Source organism: Lynx canadensis, chromosome D3 (genome assembly GCF_007474595.2).
Source record: "Lynx canadensis isolate LIC74 chromosome D3, mLynCan4.pri.v2, whole genome shotgun sequence".
Taxonomy (NCBI): Eukaryota; Metazoa; Chordata; class Mammalia; order Carnivora; family Felidae; genus Lynx; species Lynx canadensis.
In genome coordinates, this window is record NC_044314.2 from 87,414,767 (window position 1) to 87,437,724 (window position 22,958).

The window sequence follows — 22,958 nt, forward strand, 5'->3', positions numbered from 1 at the left end:
ATGCTAACTGGGAAGTAGAAGGGGTAGGGACAAGGGTTCCCGTTACACAACTGTTAAGTGCTGTGCTGGTCATGCCTGTTAGAAGTTCTAATAGCATCACACGGAGGCTAGCAGATGAATGCCCCAGGGACTACAGGCACAAAATCGTGCCTCTAAAATGTTATATTCCCCTGGAACTTGGTAATCTAGAACTTTTATCTTCACAGATAAAGCACACTAAAATGAAAAGGGTTATTGTTGCAGCTCAAAAAAATGTCTCAAGTGCTAATTAATTGGACTGGAATAAATATATGTACACAAACACACACTACTACATTGCTTTGGATGCAAGTTCTTGCTAACTTATATACAGATGTAAAGAAAAGGTATTGAAGACTGTATCTGCAACATAGCAGCAAAAAGGGAAAATTGCTTAGGATATTTACTTTTTGATCAAGTTGCGTTTAAAGACATACTTTGTTAATACTTGTAGGACTTTACACATCATTGATCCCTATCTGGGTAATCTCACTAAACTGCAGATAAAGACCTTGTGGTGTGGAGGTTGCTAAATTAGGGGAACACTAATTCCCCCCAAGATACCATCTGAGCGGCTCTGGACTCAGGAAGTGAGTGGTTTTCAGCACAATCGACACTGTAAACTCTGAAAACGCTAACATGATTTACAATCAAATCTTTGTGCTCAGAGCCATATTGCTAAAAAGGGAGGGAGGAAAGGCATTGCAGGGGCCAAATGGACTCACATCAGGTTCAGCAAGGCCCTGGGGTCAGACGTGGCATTCAGATCCTGAAACACACGGAGCCGTTTTATAGAAGTCAGCTGTTGTTAAGACTTGGGTTTTTAACAGAGGGGGACCCTGAATGCTGGCCAACCTGAACGTGCTGGCTTAGATGAGGATGAGGGCACAGTGTGAAGGTCGTACGTTCAACCTCCAGAGAGGGGGTGAGCAGCGGACTCATGGCGTCCTGATGGGAGGAGCACAGGCGTGTGGCACCTCAGCGCCCACCCCCCCTTACACCAGTTGCCTTTCTGAGGTCTCCTTTCAGACTTTGCAGAGGCCTTATTTCTGGACCTTATTTTTAAAAGCGAAACAATGCTGCTCCTCCAAGAACAGAACACGCCTATGCCCTTTTGTATCAAGACAGCTATTCAAAGAGCCAACACCACATCAGGAATCGTGGGGGTCAACTGACCACATTCGTCTCCCCGGAGGGAGCAGGCTTGTCAGGGTTCGGTCCCCGTCCCCAACTCTACTTCACGTTAGTGCGCGGATGGATGCCGAGCGGGCTACCGGATTAAAACAGAGGAACTAACTGGGAAGTTCTGCTGCAGGTGGGACGGTCTGCCCTTGGCTGCCAGCTGGGTCCAGCGGCCCTGACAAAGAACACTGGTTGATATTCACACGGATCACTGCCTGAGATAGAAAGCCTAGACTGAGGATAAAAGTTGCATCCACTTGGCAACACATGCCAAAGAACAGAAATGATTCTCGATGTGTTCTTTCACGTATCAAGCATAAATAAATCCAAAGGAAACGTACGGTAAACTTGACGTAAGCAAACTCGGCCTTAAAGAAACACAGGAAGATGAAAGCCCTAGCCATCACCGAACAGACATCTTGCCTGATTCTGCAAGAAGTTTCAAAAGTGACAAAGGAGAACAATTCAACTTGAGAAACATTCAAAACGACTATCGCTACACCCCTTTCTCGACACCATCTCAGTTTTGAGGGGTAGGTTTTAAGCCCAAAAAGGCTGCCTGGAGTGCCGCGTAACACGCCAGTTCTGCAGAATCCCCGTCACAGACTCTGCCTCTGAAGGTGGTGAGGGCCTAAGCAAGAGTCCACTTCTGGTTAGTAGAACAACTTTTTATTTGACATCTACAAGACTGTGGTATCTTGCAGCTTTTGACCAGGTTTATACAATCTCAATTTTTCAATAGTGCAACCTGTGCAGGCAAAACAAAGGGAAAGGAAAACAAAAGGAAACAAAAAAACCCAATTGTCCCCTCACTTGTTTCATAAACATCTATTATAGGCGAAACAAAACTTACCCATATTATAGATAAGTGTCTATTCACATTTGTACATTACCATTTTTAACAGCTTGAGATAAACTCTACAATGTCTTACAACACATTAAACGATATTCAAGTTACTGGGTAACAACAATAACAACAAGAAATAAACATACAGCAGAAGCCTCAAGTGTTTCCTCATTGTCTAGTTTACAGCTCAAGTACGGTTTCCTTTTTTATGAGTGACAAATTAAGATAATGGAGTAAAAAAAGATTGTTTGCAAGATGGAAGCCGATTTGTACTTCTTTCTAAAACGATCTTTAAGTTAAGGAAAATGTAGTTTTAAGAAAAGCAGGCTTGTAGCCATTTTTGCAGCACACATTAGGAATACTATTAATACATTAAAATTAACTTTCAGAGTTTTACCACCAAAAAAATGTATATACTCATTACCTTGACAAGAAACCTGGGGCAGGGAGAAGAGGGTGAGGGGAATCCGCGGGGTGAGAAGCAATACCCAGGTATAAACACTATAAAAATGCAATAACCAATGCTGTACATCTACAAATGTTTCTCTCCGTTACTTGACTTGTTTTCATCTTGTTTACGCATGCTTTCAAAGACATGCACTGTCAGAACAAAAACTAAAAAAGAACCCGAATGCATGATATGCAACCTTTCATTTCATGCTTTAATAAACCTATTGTTTAATAAGTTGGAAAAAGAAACCAATATATATTTTCTATATTTATAGACTCAAAACACATGCATCTGGGGATAAGTCCCACAGCAATTGCATGGATGTACTGCGTTAACCCTGAGCACTGTGTAACATAAAAGTAAAGCCAGTTTGGGAAGTTCCAAGCATTTTTAAACCAATTGTGGTTTGTAGCCTTTAACAAACTCACAAACAAACAGACACACGCACGCATACATACCCCTCTGCTCACCCAAAGTAAAAGCATATGGGAAGTACCATGGGAAAAGCAAAAGGAAAGACATATGTACCACCATCGGCACTGCTGATTTTCAGTTTTGCTATCTATTCCAGGTTTGTCCTTATTCCCAAAAAAATTAACTAGAGAGAGCACAACTGAAAAAAATTATAATTCTTTGGAAACTGTCCCTGATTTTTATGCAAATGATATGCTTCAACAGCATTTCAGATACATCCATGTTGAAACCTGTCTGTTCTTAAGCGTTGCTCAAGTTGGCGATGCTCTGCGGGTGACGCTGCTGCCAGAGCTGTTTCTGTTGGACCGCAAGCTGTTGAGACTGGTCTGAAGTTGACAGGAGATTTACAAGAGGAGACACACAATTTGCAGGAATGATCAAACCTGCAATTAGAAACAAGAACTTATCAAGGCTATATCCAAGAGAAATCATACTGTGTTTTACAGCTGCACAGCACATTCCAAATGAAGCATAACATTAAGTGTAACAAATAAGACTCCACCCAAACACTAAACGAATACTTGAGAACTGAAACTGCCCCCTCAGAAGTAACCCAATTCCTCAGCAGCATTACTCGCAGAGACCTAAGCATATGCAAAGTCTACAGCAACACTGACTTCTCGGTGGAGGATTGGAAAATGGACTATAGTGTCTCTCTATCTACTGTGTTTGCAGCTCCACAAATGCAGGCGAACACGACCTTCTTTGGGCAAGTATTAACGGACCAACAAGGCTACAGAATAGTGGATGTGAATTCAACTGCTTAGTGAAGCAGGTAATTTCCAAGTGGGCACGCTACAGGCGTTAGCAAACTGTGGAAAGTATACGCCCTCGGTAAAGGAACTTTAACTCCTCCCACGTGGGAACAGGGGCTAGATGTTCCACATAAACTGTGTGTGTGCGTGTGCATGCGTGCGGTTTTTGAGAAAAGAAAACCCAGGCTTTTGATTTTTAAATGTTGGCCAACTAATTCAAACGCAGACTCGCAAAAACCAAAAATATCAAGAGGGTCAAAAAAAAAAAAAAAAAAGGTCATGGACTGACTCTGGCCCATGGGCTGCCAACCTGCAGCCCACAATAAAAAGGAAGGTCGTCGTAAATGCAACAAACACGAAACCACAGGCCAAAGTGCAGTAACGATGAATTCCTGCGAGGCCTGTCATTTAGAGGATGGTGGGAACAGCTAGCCCGGTCTGCCCATGCTCTCTGCTAAAACTCCAGTCCCTCCTCTATGCAGTGACTGTAGTTCCAGTCTCAATTTGGCTCAATGACTGCAAACGGGTAGACTTCAGAGGATCCTGGGCAAGAGGCTGGGCTCGGTCTTTATACCACAGCCTGCACAGACAGCGACAGTGAGGAAGGGGAGCAAGAACAGCTGAGAGCGGCCTAAAATAAATGACATTGTAACTTCAGCTAGAATCAACAATGCCCATTCAAAGGTTTAACTTCCGTTCAACCTTTTAAGAGCATATAAAACAAGCTCTCCCCCATTACCGGAAGAGATACTGATTCTAAAATGTTAGAAGCAAAATAAAAAAAGAATAGGATCTGATTTTTCCCGATAGCTCAAACCCCCCAAAATTAGACTCACCTACAATCCGTTGTCCATCCTCTGTTCTCAGTCGAACAATCTGCATTTTCACATTTGTGCCACTGACAGATGCTAGAACACCCTCAACCTTTGTCCAGACACTCAGTACGGAGCCACATAATACGTAGTATGTGCGGCAACGAAGACCTATTTCACAAACTAATCCCAAGCTTGCCTTTTTACAGTTGCCACGCCTAGGAAAAATAGGGGAAAATATATACGTATACACATACACGCACGTGAACAGCTGGCAAAGTCTACCTAAGTTTCAAATGGAAGATGTCCTAGTCCAATTTGCCTTTCTTTATTGACAGTTTCTTTGATTACGCTCTTATTGACATATTGGATTATCCTGTCCAATGTAAGGTGTCATTACTGGTTTGTTAAGTTTCTAAAATTTGTTTTAGAAAATAAGATTTCTGGGGCCTGACTCCCAGTTAAAAGGGTTTATTTACTGGGTTTGATATCCATTTAAACATTTGTCTTTTGAAAAATTTTTTTCATTTACATCCAAGTTAGTTAGCATATACCGCAATAATAATTTCAGGAGATTCCAGTGATTCATCCCCTATGTGTAACATCCAGTGCTCATCCTAACAAGTGTCTTCCTTAATGGCCCTTGCCCATTTAGCCCATCCCCCCACCCACAACCCCTCCAGTAAACATTTGTCACTTTAACATCTGTTAGTTTACTATACTGACGCTAGCTTATAAAATAATTCTGCCAGTTACTTCTAAAGTATTGAACAACCAATATATTATAAATCATGTCACTGAGAAAGGCCTCAGCAAACCAAAAGAATGGAACTATTAAATTTTTTTTAAACTGTAAGAAAAAGAAGACATGGTTTATAAAACTATACAATTTATAAAATTTTTAAATGCATAAATTTATGTAATTCCTCAATAAAATTATATTTTTAATAGTAATTCAAGAGGATACACAGTAGTATTGGGCACTTGTCTTGCTAATGCTCAAAGCAAATGTTTTAGAGAGGACTACTGTAAGTTAACTTTAAAAATATTTTATCTTGAAAGATTTTCCTAATTTCCAAAACACTAATTTGCTCTCAAAATGAAAACAAAAAACATTGCTCGTATCAAATTTATCTTCCTACATGTCTTAAAAGAAAAAAAAAAACTAGCTAAAATTCATCCATGTCCTGTATTCCTTTTCATAACATGGGCCAGATACCCCATTGTCTACTTAATGGGTGAGGAAACAGTGGGTAAGGAAATAGGGGAACCATGATGTGCAGGGTATTACGTGCCCTCCACACCTACGGCCTCAGCTGAAGTGGACACTGTAAGTTAGGGGATGACACAGTGACTTGAAAGAACACACCTCCAGCCAGCCTAGTGGCACAGTAGGACCACTTCCAGGGCTCAACAACAGTCTTCTGGTGCTGTCAGCAACTCTAATTTCCTAGAAGTTTCCTAGCCTTAAAAATGAAAAGTGATTTGGGATGCCAGTACCTTTTTTTTTTTTTTAAGAGAAATAAATAAACAAACAAATAAATGAAGGGAAGGAAGGAGAGGAGAGGGAGAAAAAGTCAGCTTTAACAAGGAGGATAGACAAGTCCGTACTGCCAGACTGCAGCTGGCCGGAAGTAACAAAGCACTGGTGAAGAACACAGGGGACACCTGAACAGCGTGTGGTCCACAGACATACAAGCAATTCTAACTGAAGAATGACACCTAACATCAGATAATCTGTTCACGGACTTCGAGAGACAGACAACTAAAGAGCAAACGTGTGTTTCAATTAAGTCTTGATTACATTTTGGAAAATACGGTGAGAAACATGAAATACTAACCAATAAGCATGAGTACAAGTGTCTGCAGATGAATTATACTGATCTAACCAGTGGATCAGGGCATCATCTGAGACTACCTGTGAAAATAAGACAAAAATTCCATTGAAACAGGATTGTTTTAAACAAGCTGGTTGCCTTCCTATGTTCTCTAAAGCCAATTTACAATCCTCTCTATACAGAAAATCTGGCCCGTTACTAGCTGCATTTGAACGCCCTTCATAAAATCCTGCCATTAGGCTCTTCCTATGTGACAAATGTTTCCAATAGCTAGTTTAATGTTAATTGTTGAAACTGGCTAGGAAGAATAGTAATACAAGGTAATACTAAGAATAAATAATAGTAATGCTAGAAAAAAAGTAGTCATTCACCGCTTTTCTACAAATCGTTGTAAAACAAATATTTTTAACGGTTCTATTTTTTTGAGTTAACGCTGGAAGTTTCTTTTTCTACAACACAAGCTCTTTCAAATAATCATCTTACAAGTTTCTTAAATGGTTGATAACATTAAGACTGGTATGTTAATGTAACAAAATGTGACAAAATGTTTCCTAAAAATAATTTCCCTGTAATCAAGTAGGGAAAATTCACAACATAATTTTATATATAGACATAAAGCACTCCTAAACAGTTTCAATATATTATTATAAAACAAGTATTCATAGATAGTATAATACAAATGAAAAAATACCTTCTTGTATTTCTTTTTTAGATCAGCATAAATTTCTAATTTGAGCTGTTTTCCAGTATTTGGTCTATAAACTAAGAAAAGCTTCTTTTTTGGGTTCACTTCTTTAACCAAGATGGCAGTTTTCTTGTTGTTCCTTATCTATTTAAAAAAAAGTGAGAAAGTATAAAGATCTGTACTGCATACCTTAAGATACACTTTTTTGTACCATCACATTAGCAAATGCAATCCTTTGAAAGACTGTAACACCAAACAGGCACATGAATCTGTAACTGTGGAAAAGGACAGCAGCTGCTCATCTACCTGAGTTTTTACAAGGTCTCACCAGAATGAAGACTGAACCTGAATTCTTAGGTACACTCAAAACATAGGTTGAGGGCCAAGACACTCCTTAGGAGATTGTTTAGAATAAGTTTTAAAGCATAAATGTCCAGTGGAGACAATTTCGCTTGTTCTAGGCCATGTTCTTGCCTCAAAGATCCAGGAGATAGGAGATTAGGGAGGGGGTAGAAAGGGTCTTCAGAGGAAAATCCTTTTACCTCTACTCTATTGTTCTTTAAGTGTTTATTATTTTTGAGAGAGCAAGTGTGAATGGGGGAGGGGTAGAGCGAGAGGGACAGCAGAGAGCCTGATGCAGGGCTCAAACTCATAAAGGGTGAGATCATGATCTGAGTCGAAACTGGACACTTAACCAACTGGGCCACCCATGCACCTCCCATTTCTTCTTTCATTTATTTTGAGAGAGAGAGGGAGAAAGGGAGACCATGTGCAGGGAAGAACAGAGAAGGGCCGCAGGGCAGGGAGAATCCCAAACAGGCTCCAGGTTGTCAGCACAAGAGCACAACACGGGACTCCAACTCACAAACCGTGAGATCATGATCTGAACTGAAATCAAGAGTCAGACATTCAAATGACTGACCCACCCAGGCGCCTTACCTCTACTCTATGTTTAGAAATTTTCATAATAAAATGTGTAAAAAAAAAAAAAAAAAGTTACTCTCCTTGAAGTTACAATGAACCATAACCTCTAAGATAATGATTTTGATCACCCACAGTTCCCTGCACCCATCTATAATCCATCCATCAGGGCTGTCTATCCCTACGGTTGCTGTAGGGTGAAGTTAAGACATCACATGATCTGTAAACAGTAAAGCTACGATATAAAAAAGCCAAAATGTTGAGCAAATAATAAATATATATAGGTAAAAAGGGAAGACGTGGATGTATCAGACAAATGATGGAACTTACACATATTTTTAATTTTTTTAAAAAAGTTGGGAGTTATGGCAGAAACACTAAGAGGAAGGAAAAAGCCCATTAAACTCAAGGAAAATTAAGACTGGAAAATTAACATCTCCTTTAAAGAATGGTGAACAATTTGTAAGCAATAATCTCTGGAGCAAAACTGAAGGAAAAAAAGAAGTTTCAAAGTAAAGATACTTTCTCAGCCCCTCTACAAAACAAAATGTTCTCTGAGCTACTAACTTTACATTAATTCTTATGCTGATAAAAGAAAAACACTTAATATTTTACTTACCTCTCATAGATATTAAAGATCATTTGTATGATCTTGAAACATTGTTTATACATTTACAAAGTCTATAAAACAATAGCTAAGGTAAAAATTACATTTTCTGATGTTTTATCAGTTGATGTGAAACTCCATATAATAATTATGCTTGGAGGACAGTGTTTAAAGCATTTAACAGTGTAATCTATCTTTACAGTGTCAAATTAATTCATTACAATTACAAAATAAATCATCACGTTACAGTGGAAATAAAAGTGATTTTGACATGGTTTTCCTAATGTTAACACACATTAAACACTGTAAAGCACACCTGGTTATTTCTGTAGAGTGTCAAACAACACCTGCACCTTCCTGGAAGGATTGCCCCTTCTAAGGCTGCGTCTCCTCACATCCAATGGCCCGCTGCCGTGCAGGAAGTAACAAAGGACCAGTGTTACCATGCCCTTCCACTCAAAGGGAGACGAGGATCAGCACTTTCCTCAAAACCGACCAGCGTGTAAATTCTGGCCATAGTTTGGAACAAAAAAAGAATAGCCAATACCCTAGCCCGCATCAATAAAAATCCCATCTAAGGGAGAATAATAAAATCTGTTGAATTCGATCAGTAATTGTGATGTAATACTGGTTTTGATATTATGATGCTGTAGTTTTATCAAATGTTACTGTTGGTGAAAACTGGTGTACAATTTCTCTGTATCATTTCTCATAACCTCATGTGAATCGACAAATATCTCAGTAAGATTTTCAAAAAACAAATTAACTAGGAGCCAGATTCAGTTTGAGAGCTTTGCTCTTGGATCAAGGGCCAGTAAATCAGGACTGTGACCAAATCAGGCCTGAGGCTCCTAAGCTTAAGAACACTTTAAGGAAAGTGATGCCTGCATGGCTCAGTCAGTTAAGTGTCCGACTTCAGCTCAGATCATGATCTCACAGCTCGTGAGTTTGAGCCCCACATCGGGCTCTGCTGACAGCTCAAAGCCTGGAGCCTGCTTCAGATTCTGTGTCTCCCTCTCTCTCTGTCCCTCCCCTGCTCGTGCTCTATCTCAAAAATAAACATAAAAAAAAATCAAAACAAAACAAGAACAGTTTAATAAGGAAAGAAGCAAGGAAGAAAGGAAGGGAAAAAGAAAAACAAAAACAAAAAAGAATAGTCAGTGGAAACCATCTATGGCCTACAAAACCTGAAATATTTACTATCTGATCCATTGTAGAAGTTATTTAAGGATACCTGTTCTACATAGCTTATTTATGACAGCACCATATATGGTCTCTTTTATGCAGTTACATCTTCAACCTGGTCTTCATTTACAGTTGGCCTCTCCACAAATTTTGCAAATCAAAACTAAAATGTGGCACATACATACAAAGGAAGATTATTCAGTCACAAAAAGGAATGAAGCACGGACACGTGCTACAACATGAATGAACCCCGAGGGCTTTTATGCCGGGTGAAAGCCAGACACAAAAGGAGAAGTATTCTATGCCTGCACTTACATATACGAGGCACGTAGATATGCATATTCATAAACAGAGGGGAGATTAGAGATTATTAGAGGTTTAGAGAAGGGGGAATAGAGAGTGTTTAACGGTTGTAGTTTTTGTGGGATGATAAAAAAGTTTTGAAAATAGAGAGTGGTGATGGTTGCACAATACTGAACATAATGTCACTGAATTATACACTTTAAAGGAATTACAGCGGTAGATTTCGTTATATATTTTACAACTTTAAAAATTAACAATGTACACTGAACTATACACTGAAGTGAATTGGATGGTATATGAATCCTATCTCAATAAAGCTGTTTAAAAAAAAAGAAATGAAGGAATAGATTAAAAACAACTCACGACAAAATAAATAAAAGGTGAAAATCTAATCAAGTTTTTAATGTTTGTTTTTGAGAGACAGAGAGAGAGACAGCGTGAGAGTGTGGGAGGGGCAGAGAGAGAGAGAGGGAGACAGAATCTCAAACAGACTCCAGGCTCTGAGCCATAAGAGAGCCCAATACAGGGCTTGAACTCAGGAACCACAAGATCATGACCTGAGCCAAAGTTGGACTGAGCCACCCAAGCACCCCTCTAATACTTAGATAAGAAATCTTGATAAAAGAGAAATTCAAGGAAACCATACTAAAGTCTTTGCAAATAAAAATAACTTAGAAAATTTTCTGAAATAAAGACTTGAAAAAGAAAAAAAAAAATTTGAAACTTCCTATATTGAAAGAGTGTATCACATACTTGAAAATACTAAGAATAACTAATACCAATATACATTCACAAAATTATCAAACTCTAAAGGGAATCCTTTGAGTATGTAGATGAAAACAAAACAACCAAATTAAAAAGGAGAAAATTCTGGGCACCTGGGTGGCTCAGTCGGTTAAGCGGCTGACCCTTAATTTCGCCTTAGGTCATGATCTCATAGTTTGTGGGTTCAAGCTCCACCTCGGGCTCTGAGCTGACAGTGCAGATCCTGCTTGGGATTCTTCCTCTCACTATGCCCCTCCCCTGCTGTGTTCTTTAAATAAATAACATTTTAAAAACGAGGGTGGGGAGGGGAAGATTCACTGAACTGTATAAGATTTATGTTATGTATGCTATACCTTAATAAAAACATATAAAACAAGAGCTGAGAAAAAACAATCTTTTTTTAAGCAATTTTTTAATCTTTATTTTTGAAAGAGAGACAGTGTGAGTGGTGTACAGAGAGAGGGAGACACAGAATCCAAAGCAGGCTCCAGGCTGTCAGCACAGAGCCTGACATGGGGCTCGAACTCACAAGCTGTGAAATCATGACTTGAGCCAAAGTCGGATGCTCAACTGACTGAGCCACCCAGGCGCCCCTGGTAAAGTGGTTTTTAAGTACAAAGGCACAAACTTTAACCATTTAAGAACTCAGGGAGTAATGCTCCCAAGCCCTTCTTGAGGATTCTACTACAGAACAGGCTTCAAACAAGATGATTAGTGATAGTAACCTCAGGACTAGTGAGAGGTGAGCATTAAATTTAAGAGCTAAGGTTAAGTATTAAAAGAAAAGCATACTATGTAAGTGCCATATGCTAACAATGCAGAAAAACACAGCTATGTTTTAAAATGGGAGAATGAGGGGAAGGAGAAGCTCCCCCCTCCCCCCAAAAAAAAACCTCTCATGCTTTTTTTTCCAAATTATTTTCAGGAATACTTAGGTATAGTGTCGTTATTATTTTATCATCCTGTGCACGATGGAGAATAAAGATTATTACTGCAGAAGAAAAGAACACACAGATACCAGAGAAGAGAGGACATAAAAATTCCACAGTCTTTAAGAGGAAAGTTCAAGATATTAGGCCCTATGTGATTTCACATAGACACACGTGCATGCATTTGTGGATGTAGGGATGTGTGTCTAGACGTACACACACATACATATACCCACCTCCCTCCTCCTTAGCTCTACTGACAAATACTAAAGAATTATTTACACTAATAGCTAAAAATGAATCAATGTTTAAGACATAAAGCTTAATATAAGACTACAAAACTATGTAGTCCTTTATATTGGCAAAAGAAGGTCACTATCCCATGCAAAACAGTCCAATTAACTAATATATAATAATCCAAAACTTGTACCTAATATCCTTCATAATCCATTAAATGAAAGTGTCTATAAAAGGACAAACCCAGTTACAGAGATAAACGATCAAAACAGAAAAAGCTAAATACAACTGGAAAACTGGCACAAAGCAAACAGATAATTCGAATTCTGGCAATGGTGATGCATTATCTATCTTCACAATTAGCACTGCAAGGAAACAAGTCTTACTTGCAGGGACAAGTAAAAGCCATCATCTGGTCCTGTCAGCTCAGCCCAAATCTTGGTAGCTTCCTCCCAAGACATTCCTCTCTCTACACTAATCTGTAAAAGAAATAATAAAACTTAAATTACACTCATTTCTGTGAGTGCCTGTCACAAAAGGAAATTACATTTAAATGTGCACATTTTCCAAACTTACAGTGTATAACTCTACATGACCAGAGGTTGAATATCCTGGAGTCAAAAACTTCTTAACATCACTTTTCCTCACTTTTTCATCTCCAGAACCAAGATCTTAAAAAAGAAAAAGCAACATATAAGTGAAAAAAGAACATTTTATTAGGAACACACAGGACATTTTCCAAGTTTCTCCACTTACCTAAAATTCCCATATCATATCTTCCATTTTTTTTGGCATTCTGAACAACGGCTGTAAGTGTGTCTGCAAAATACTGAAAGAGCGCATTCTGCTGGTGCACCTCCATGCCGAGAATTCTGTTTAAGAATTTTCCTATGTTATTATAATCTGCAAGGACAAGATTATATCAAAGATTTAATACATTCAAATGGCAATTAAAATCTACTCGCCCCTGGAATTAACAACAACAACAAAAGATGGGGCGCCTGGGTGGCTCAGGTCATGACTCAGTTCAGGTCGTGATCTCGCAGTTCATGAGTTCAAGCCCCACAACAGGCTCTGTGCTGACAGTTCAGAGCCTGGAGCCTGCTTCAGATTCTGAGTCTTCCTGTCCGACCCTCCCCCACTCGTGCTCGGTCTCTCTCTCCCAAAAATAAACATCAAAAAAAAGAAAGGAAAAAGAAAAAACTCATTCATCTAGGCCTAGGCCACGTCTCCTTTCTCCCCCATGCTCTTCCCTCACAGCCTTGACTTCCCCCTGCTCCCAGAACAGAGCTGTAACCTGACCATGTCTACCTCTAACAATTAGTATGGCCACATACATGCTCCAAAAGATAATGATCCTATTGAATTTCTGCATCTTCAACTCCACTTACTGAAAGTATGAACACAATTTAGCACATGAGAATGTTTATTCTCCAACATGAAATCTTGATTTATAAAGTTCTAAGTGCTATACGTCTGTGAAGCTCAACTTTGGCTACAACATTTGGAACTGTGGGAAATAGCAATGTCTAAGCCCCAGCCCTGGCTTCAGCATTTTCTAAAAGCTTGATAGTTGATCATACATGCAACCTGGGTTGAAAACTGCTGTTATATGGACATAATAAAGGTTTAATCTCTTTTGAACAACCACATTAGCAAAAACCAGCCAGAGTGGTTTAGGAGGAGCACTGAGGAGGGATTGAGAACTACAAACTTGAAACTTCAAATTGACAAAAGTATAAACAAAAGGGGCGGTAATGATACAGCAACACTTATGTCTATGTACAAAACTCATACTCTTACCTTTATCTAGAGTCAGAATTCCTGAGCGATCTTCTACATTTATCAGGCCAACTCCTATCAGTCCTTGTCGAACATCTGTCAAGAAATTGATAAAAAACCTTATAGCCCAAATGACTCAACGAGCTGTGAGATGACCAAACTACATCAAGTTCTAGCATTAAAACACAGCCTAAAGTATTTTTCACAGTTCCTATTAGCTGAATTAAATGGCCATCCCCACAGGTCTTCAGGCATTCCAAAATCCTATAGTATTCAAACTTCACACTATATTACTTCATTAAAATATCTCATCTTCCCAACAGAAGTCATTGGAAGTGGAGATGTTTGGTTATGCAGCTGTCACCCACAGGCCATAAACAATTTTGGACACGTAAAGAAGACTAAATAATTGTGTAAACAAGCTATTAATCTTGCTTCCCTCTCAAATGTTACCCATCAGCATTGACAAGGTGGTACAAAAGCAAAATGTGTAACAGTTAGTTAACATGTTCTGAATTATGTTACTAAGAAGGCAGTTTATGGGGCCTTTTTTTTTTTTTTTAAGTTTATTTATTGGGACACCTGGGTGGTTTAGTCTGTTAAGCATTGGACTTCGGCTCAGGTCATGATCTCACAGTTCGTGAGTTCAAGCCCCGTGTCAGGCTCTGTGCTGACAGCTCAGAGCCTGGAGCCTGCTTTGGATTCTGCGTCTCCCTCTTCTCTGCCTCTCCCCCATTCACACCCTCTCTCGTTCTCAAAAAACTAATAGAATCATTAAAAATAAAGTTTATTTATATATTTATTTACTTATTTAAAGAGAGAGTGAGCGAGCATGTCCAAGCAGGGAAGGAACAGAGAGAGAGAGAATCCTAAGCAGGCTACACACTGCTACCATAAGGCCCAGTGTGAACCTCGAACCCATGAACCACAAGATCATGACCAGAGCCGAAAGCAAGAGTCGGATGATGAACCCACCCATGCATCCTAGTTTATGGGGCTTTTTATTACTGACGTCCAGGGTCCAAACCAGACTTACAGAATGAGGGTCTAAGAGAACAGAGTCAATAGGAAAGCATGATTGCATCCTATTTACACATTTAATGAATCAGTCAGTACTCTGCTACACACACAAAACTGTTTAAATTCTGTAGGTGACAACTCTGCAGCCAGAGATCTCTGCTGCCAAAAATCCTCCTTTTTGGAAACCAGTCTTGTGGAAGAAAATCTGTACAGAAGGATAACTGTATAATTTCATCACTGTTTATGATGGCAAAAAAATGAAAACCACCTGAATACCAATGAGGGAATGATTAAAAAACTGTTGTATAAGCTAGCTGTAGAGTATCATCCAAATGTTAAAAATACATCAGTGCTGGGACGCCTGGGTGGGTCGGTTGGTTGAGCGTCCAGTTCTTGATTTCGGCTTAGATCATGATCTCGTGGTTCCTGAGTTCGTGCCCCACACTGGGCTCTGTGCTAGCAGTGCAGAGCCTGCTTGGGATTCTCTCTTTCTGCCCCTCCCCTACTCATGCTATCTCTGTCTCTCTCAAAACAAATAAATAAAATTTAACAGAAAGAAAAAATTAAAAAAAAAAAAAAGTTAGGGGCGCCTGGATGGCTCAGTCAGTTAAGCGGCCGACTTCGGCTCGGGTCATGATCTCGTGGTCTGTGAGTTCGAGCCCTGCGTCGGGTTCTGTGCTGACAGCTCAGAGCCTGGAGCCTGTTTCAGATTCTGTGTCTCCCTCTCTCTGACCCTCCCCTGTTCACGCTCTGTCTCTCCCTGTCTCAAAAATAAATAAATGTTAAAAAAATGTTAGTGCTATAGCTACTGAGTTTTAAGAGGGGTCTATGTTATTAAATGAGAAAAGTACACTGTACGTGATATCAACATTAAAAAAAAAAAGCCCTGTGTTTAGACAAACAAGGAGAAAAGATGTAGAAGGCGGTCCTTGTTCAGACTGTCAACACTTGTGACCTCAGCAGATGAGAAAGGGGGGGATTAAGGGGAGAGTACTGGTTCTTCATTATCTACTTTGACTTTTTTCATTGCTTGTGAGTAACACGTAATTTACTTATTTTTTTTAAGATTTTATTTTTAAGTAATCACACCCAGCATGGGACTTGAACAAACAACCCGGAGATCAGGAGTTGCATACTTTATCAACTGAGCCATCCAGGTGTCCCAAGTAACATGTAAAAAAAAAAAAAAAAAAAAAAAGAAACAAATGAGGGAGTCATTTTAAACACAACAACAAACAACAAACAACAAAAAAACAGGAAGAAAAAAGAGAAAGAGGAAAAGAATTAATTGGTTCTTTGCTTTGGGTTTGTTTTTTTTTCTTTTTTTGAGAGAGAGGCAGCACGAGATGGAGAGAAAGGCAAAAGGAGAGACAGAATCTTAAATAGGCTCCACACCCAGCGAGGAGCCTGATGCAGGGCTCGATCCCACAACTCTGGGACCATGACCTGAACTAAAATCAAGAGACGGAGGCTCAATCAACTGAGCCACCCAGGTGCCCCTGTAGTTTTTGCTTTGTTAAATGCCATCAGTGATTATAAGCATCCTTGCCAGTATGTCAATATAGCTTGTTACCAATACTAAATAATGAACCAATACTGGTTCAACTGGAAAGGACTTTCTAGTGAAAAATTCTAACTCTACAATAATGTTTCAAATACCCTACATCTACATATTTGCCAAAATATTTTCTTTTCTCTTAAGATTTATTTATTTTGAGGGGTGCCTGGGTGGCTCAGTTGGTTAAACATCTGACTTCGGCTCAGGTCATGATCTCATGGCTCATGGGTTCGAGCCCTGCATCAGGCTTTGTACTGACAGCTCAGAGCCTGGAGCCTGCTTCAGATTCTGTGTCTCCCGCTCTTTCTTTCCCTCCCCCATTTGCACACACTCTCTCTCTCTCCCTCGAAAATAAACGTTAAAAAAAAAGGCTTATTTATTTTGAGAGAGAGAAAGAGCGTGTACACTAGCAGGGGAGGGGCAGAGAGAAGGAGAGAGAATTCCGAGCAGGCTCCACACCATCAGCACAGAGTCCAATGTGGAGCTCAAACTCACAAACCATGAGATCATGACTTGAGCCAAGATCAAGAGTCGTACGCTTAACCGACTGTGCCACCGAGGCACCCCCTCCAAAGTATTTTCATAACTTTCTGAATTATAAAATAAATCATCAAAAATCAAAATCATTTAGACTACTTACATTCTTGGGGAAAATGTATTCTACAGATTTGCAAGACAGGTCAAAAGAATTTCTATAGCACTACCTGGGGCTTTTTTTTTTAATATGAAAATTTCAAACGTATAGAAATATAAAAAGAATTACTCTATGAACCAGATACACATAACCCATCATCCAGTTTTAACAACTATTAATACATGGTTAATTTTGTTTTATGTACATCCTGTACCAACTTCCACAGATTATTTACCTAGGCACTTTCTAAAATTAAAATTTAAAAGCTACCTGGCATAGTCATTTTAAATTAACGTAACAAATCCACTTTCCTCTATTAATCTAGTATTAACATGCAATAAACTGCCAATGGCAAAAAATACCTCATATAAATGAAATTTAATAATCTGATTGTAAGAGGTCAACTTAGGTGTCTGTTAACCTTTAATTTCTAAATTTTATACAATTTACATCCAAAGAAAATGTAAAACAACAGCGCATGTCAGAATAAGTTTTAGTGCCTACCTTGTACTTGTTTTCCTCTATTGTGATTATTTTTATTTTTATTTTTTAAAGTTTATTTGAGTGGGAGAAAGTGTGAATGGGGGAGGGGAAGACAGCAAGGGGAGAGCAAGACTGCCAAGCAGGCTCTGCATTTCCAGCATGAAGCCTCATGTGGGGCTTCAACTCATCAACTGTGAGATCATGTTCTGAGCCAAAGTTGGACGCTTAGCTGACTAAGTCATCCAGGCACCCCTGAGTGATTATTTTTGAAAGTTACCTTTAAAGAATTCTCCAGGATAGTCCGGAGGTGGTGATACCATAGGAGAATCCAGGTTGACAATAGATTTCATGACAATTTCTAAAGCGTTTCTTCCATACTGCAATAAAAAACAAAAGTCAACCAATTCCAGCACTTGCTACACTTCAATCACATGACCAGCTGAATGCTATAAAAACTATTATGTATGGTACCAAAGATTCAAAAATGACAGGACTTTATATATATGTATATACATATATATGTGTGCGTATGTGTATATATATATATGTATATACACACATATATATATATGCTAGTTCACACAATAGCAGAAAGCAGATGTCCAATAAATAACTTCCTTTAAATTCACATTTGATTCATTCACAAGTATTTATTATATTCCTATTTCCTAATAAGGATGAAAATACGATTATACTGCAGAGTTGATCACCAAAGGTCTGATATGGGAAAATCTGTGTCTTACAGGATGCTATCATTTTACAGCAAAAACAGAAGAGGAGGCGGTTTTAAGTTTTAAACAGTAACCACTTCCCCTTTTTGTTCACCAGAGAACTAGACACTACCACAAATTTTCAGAGATACTGAAAGCTGAAATGTACCTTATTATCAAAATTGAACCTGCTCAGATCTCTAGATTCTGTTGCTCTTCTGTCACCATGTGTAAGCGCTCCCTATTAAAACAGCAAGTTTCCAATCAAGGCACAGAAAACAGGTTAACATTCACCATCTCTTACACACAACTATACAACTTCAAAAACTTACCAAACTCTCAAGTCTTTTAGCAACAATAGAAGCAAATCTTTGCTCTCCTGCCAATTCAGAAATCAGAAACACATATTCGGGAGCAGTGACTTGGTTTGATCTATGAGTCCGTCCTGTAAAGACATTAAAAATACTGATGTGTTCCCTATACACAAAGTATTCTGAGATCGATTTCTAGCATTTTTTTTTTTCCTCAACGTTTTTATTTATTTTTGGGACAGAGAGAGACAGAGCATGAACGGGGGAGGGGCAGAGAGAGAGGGAGACACAGAATCGGAAACAGGCTCCAGGCTCCGAGCCATCAGCCCAGAGCCCAAAGCGGGGCTCGAACTCACGGACCGCGAGATCGTGACCTGGCTGAAGTCGGACGCTTAACCGACTGCGCCACCCAGGCGCCCCGATTTCTAGCATTTTAACACTAAGCTGGTATCTGGAAACTTTTAAGAGAAAAACTGAAGAATGTAACATTTGGGGCACCTCGGTGGCTCAGTCGTTTAAGCTTCCAACTCAGGTCACAATCTCACGATTCATGAGATTGAGCCCCATGTCGGGCTCAGCACTGATACTGTAGAACCTTTCTGGAATTCTCACTCCCTCCCTCTCTGTCCCTCTCCCACTCACAGTCTCTTTCTCAAAATAAGTAAATATTAAAAAAAAAGTAACAATTACTGTGACTCTCCAAAAGGCACAAAACAGAAAACACTCACTTGAACAACTCCATATTCAGAGCACTACTCCCCCCTTACAAAAGGACAGAAACTGCCACAGAACTGTCCAATGATAAACGTATTATTACTGCTGCCCCACTTGGGGTTAACCACAATGTTTCTGAAGCAAAGCCACTCTGGGTTCTTCCAAAATTTTTATTTTTTAAATCATCAAGTCACAGGGACATGAATGTGTAGGGCAAGGGAGGAGTAATATGCCTTCAGTAAAGCCACTGAGGGCTGAAAAGGACATGAGGTGGCAGGTGCTCTGACAGAGACCACATACATCCTGAAGATCTATAATGAAGATATTCCCGAGGAACCTTATTCTTAGATATAATGCCAGAAACCCCCAAGAAATCCAACACAGTTCTTTTACATTTCTCACAACAGGTAAGAAATGAATTCACGTATTCGATTTTTAGGTATATATATGCAATACAAAATCCACTCCAAAATTACACATATGTCATGCTTTAAGATATCTGACATTAAATACAGGTTTTGATATGTACACATTTCCCCAATGATCCCTAGCTATCTATTAAGTGATATTCAATGTAGGAACTTACCGAACTGCTGAATTGCTCTATCAGCACTCCAGGGTAATTCCAAAGTCATGTGAACCCGTCGCCTTTGATTTTTAGCTCTCCGATCTGCTTGTAATGAAATACCCGAGCTGGCAGCTTCTGAGATGATAGCAATATTCTGTATTAAATGTAAGGGGGGAAAAAAATAATCACCTTTGCACAAAGACAAGTAGGCCAGTACCCTAAGTAAATTTCTTAGAGTACTAGTGGTCCACCAATACCTATCCTCCCCTCCTTCTTCAATTATGGAACCCCAAATTAGGCAGGTACACGGCTGCCCAGAATCAAGATTGTATTTCTCACTTTGCAGTGCAGCTAATTGTGGGCATACTCCAGTAGGCTGTAGGTGATACGAACATCTAAGTAATGTCCTTCAAAGTCAAGAACGTGCCCTTCTCCTTTTTTCTCCTCTCTGCTAGATGAAATGTAAAGGTATTATGACTGAATCGAAAATAGGTAACTTGAAAATGGAGGCCCACATATTAAAGGAATAAGACAGAAGAGGCATAGTCTTCAAGGAGCTTTAACGGCCCTGGTCTACATACTCAAACTTGTACATGGGAGAAATTACCTTCTACCTTGTTTAAATCAGTATGATTTTGGATTTTCTGTCATTTAACAGCTAAAACTAATTCCACTAATACAACTCCCAATGCACATGGGTAACAATTCATGAAACAAAGTACATAGCACAACTGGTAATACCTCTTCCTACAATCTTTAAAATACATAGCGTGAGCTTTTAAATATACTTATAAGGGGCACCTGGGTGGCTCAGTCAGTTCAGTTAGTTAAGCATCCGACTCTTGATATTGGTTCAGGTCATGATCTCATGGTTGTGAGACTGAGCCCCAAGAAGGGCTCCATGCTGACAGCAGAGAGCCTGCTTATGAGTCTCCTTCTCCGGCTCTCTTCCCCTCCCCTGTTCATGCGTGCTCTCCCTCAAAATAAATTTTTAAAATACATAAATGTATTTCCAGAAGACTTTGATAATGGTAACTACCTTCAATTATTTCATTTGCAAAGGCAGAAAAACTCACTGAAATATAAAGAAAAATGTGAGTAAAGATTTAAGATTTTATTCTACCTTTTAAATTAAGGAATTAAGTTTAAGTGGCACTCCTATTTTTTAGCAATCTCATCAGCAAATGCTTATGGTTAATTCCAACTAAATGGGGAAGAACTAGTCTGAGAATCTCAAAATTGACTGATGGTTACTTAACAGTAAGAGGCTATACAAAGAGCCTCCGGAGGCAACCAAGGTCTGTCTCCACAGCGGTGAGGTATGCAAGCCAATCTAAACGTCATTCAGAGCAATCACCCTAATATGACATGGCACAGCAGTAAGAATCAGCAAAACCAAAGACCATCAGGAATCTGTGTGTGCTTAAATGTATTTTTAGACTCAAAATTAGACTGACACTGGAGAGTAGCATTAGATGTGAAGTCATTAAGATGACCTGTGAGAACTCAGTATTTTCATATTCTGATTAAAAATGTAGACAGCCTCCAAAATTATTAAGATCCATATTTAATTTTGTGCACAATAGAAAATACTTACTACATCCAATTTGTGAGAAAATAATGAAAATGTAAAATGTGCAGTATGGGCAATTACTAAAAATTACAGAATAATAACAACATTCAACGCAATTTCTTTTATTTATTTTTAAAGTTTATTTATTTTGAGAGAGAGAAGTGGAGGGAGGGGGCAAAGAGAGAGGGAGAGAGAGAATCCCAAGAAAGTTCATCCTGGCAGCCCAACACGGGGCTCAATCCCACAACCCTCTGACGATGACCTGAGCTGACATTAAGAGTCAGAAGCTTAACCAACTGAACCACCCAGGTGCCCCCACACGTAGTTTCTTTTAAAAGAAAAAACAAAACCAAACAAAAACCCTAAACATTAATTTTAACATATGGGCGTTGTTCTTTTCATTGAAAAGCATCCCAGAAAAACATACCTTATCTCCATCCATAAATCTTTGTTTTTCTGTAATATTTAGTATTTCCACAGGGACATCAAGTTCAGATCTTGACTCATAAGATATGCTTCCATCATCGTTGCTTACAACCCTCCCTTTGCGGCCAGTCATCTGAAAAACCAAAGTGTCCTTACAATTAAGTTACCTGATTAAGACGCAGGACACCCAGGACTCCTTCATTAGAGAAACATGGTGGGGGACAGAAGGGGATGATGAAGCCAGTATGTACTGTGCAGCCTGGGCCGCACAGGCACCCTGGGGGAGAGAACACTGCAATACAATCTCTGGTTTGGAGAAGTTCAGATTCCAGCAGAGAAAGCAGATGTGGGGCAATGATCACAAAGGCTGCATGACAGGTGCAGTAACAGATCAGTGTTGGGTAAACACCAGATACTAAGGATAAGAATTCACTGACTCTAGGAAGACAAATACAGAACAAGGTTCTAAGATCTAAGAGAAAATTAGACACATTATTATGATATCCAAAATAGCACTCATTCCTCAGCATTTTGGAAGTGGCCAAAGGAACACAAAAAAAAGACCAAGGAGAGACACAGCCCTGATCGAGTCATATTTACCTCAGCAACATTCTCAGGGCCACCAAGTTCATCAATAAGTTCATCCAGGGTATTAGGAGGGAGGTCTTCAGCTAATTTTTCTAGTTTATCAAGTAGGTCTTTCTTCATCTGCTGGGCTCTTTCCACAGCATCCTGACTCGTTATAAGGCTACTGTTACTGTTGGTGTTACTGTTGGCTAGATAAGGCACATTTGGTAAGAAAAAAAAAATCAGTACAAAGTTTAAATATGTTTTGTTTAAAAAGTACATTTCAAGGACAAAGCAAGCTTCCTCTTAAGATACCTGGTGCACTGTTAGGAGCAGGCAAAATTACTGGCGTAGATGAAAAACTAGGTCGTTTTGATCCAAGACCTGATGCTAATAAGGCACTTTGAATAGAATCTGGATCTATACTTTTCTTTTTTTTTTTATCTTTGTTTTTCTTGTGATCTTTCCTGATTAACCAGGGATCTGAAAGTTAAGAAGAGATGTGTCAAATCATTTGTGAATGAAGCAGAATCTTCAAAGGCAGTAACACTTGAATTTTCTGTATTAACTAGTAACTTATAATTGTCACCAGCTACACTGGTC

The 22,958-nt window shown here is 39.2% G+C and overlaps 1 protein-coding gene across 3 annotated transcripts in view; it reads right to left on the minus strand.

Moving 5' to 3' along the window:
• Positions 1 to 1,850: 1,850 nt before the first annotated feature.
• SBNO1 (strawberry notch homolog 1) overlaps positions 1,851 to 22,958 on the minus strand; it is a 53,648-nt gene continuing 32,540 nt past the window's right edge. For all 3 annotated transcript variants that reach the window (XM_030335746.1, XM_030335747.1, XM_030335745.1), the window contains exons 18-32: positions 22,671 to 22,838; positions 22,389 to 22,564; positions 21,790 to 21,921; positions 19,808 to 19,943; positions 18,529 to 18,641; positions 18,366 to 18,437; positions 17,764 to 17,863; positions 13,813 to 13,887; positions 12,766 to 12,912; positions 12,586 to 12,680; positions 12,396 to 12,488; positions 7,069 to 7,206; positions 6,381 to 6,457; positions 4,564 to 4,757; positions 1,851 to 3,355 (exon numbers count right to left, since the gene is read on the minus strand). In XM_030335746.1, coding sequence (XP_030191606.1) covers positions 3,213 to 3,355; positions 4,564 to 4,757; positions 6,381 to 6,457; positions 7,069 to 7,206; positions 12,396 to 12,488; positions 12,586 to 12,680; positions 12,766 to 12,912; positions 13,813 to 13,887; positions 17,764 to 17,863; positions 18,366 to 18,437; positions 18,529 to 18,641; positions 19,808 to 19,943; positions 21,790 to 21,921; positions 22,389 to 22,564; positions 22,671 to 22,838 — 1,859 coding nt within the window. In that variant the 3' untranslated portion in view covers positions 1,851 to 3,212. The remainder of the gene's footprint in view (positions 3,356 to 4,563; positions 4,758 to 6,380; positions 6,458 to 7,068; positions 7,207 to 12,395; positions 12,489 to 12,585; positions 12,681 to 12,765; positions 12,913 to 13,812; positions 13,888 to 17,763; positions 17,864 to 18,365; positions 18,438 to 18,528; positions 18,642 to 19,807; positions 19,944 to 21,789; positions 21,922 to 22,388; positions 22,565 to 22,670; positions 22,839 to 22,958) is intronic.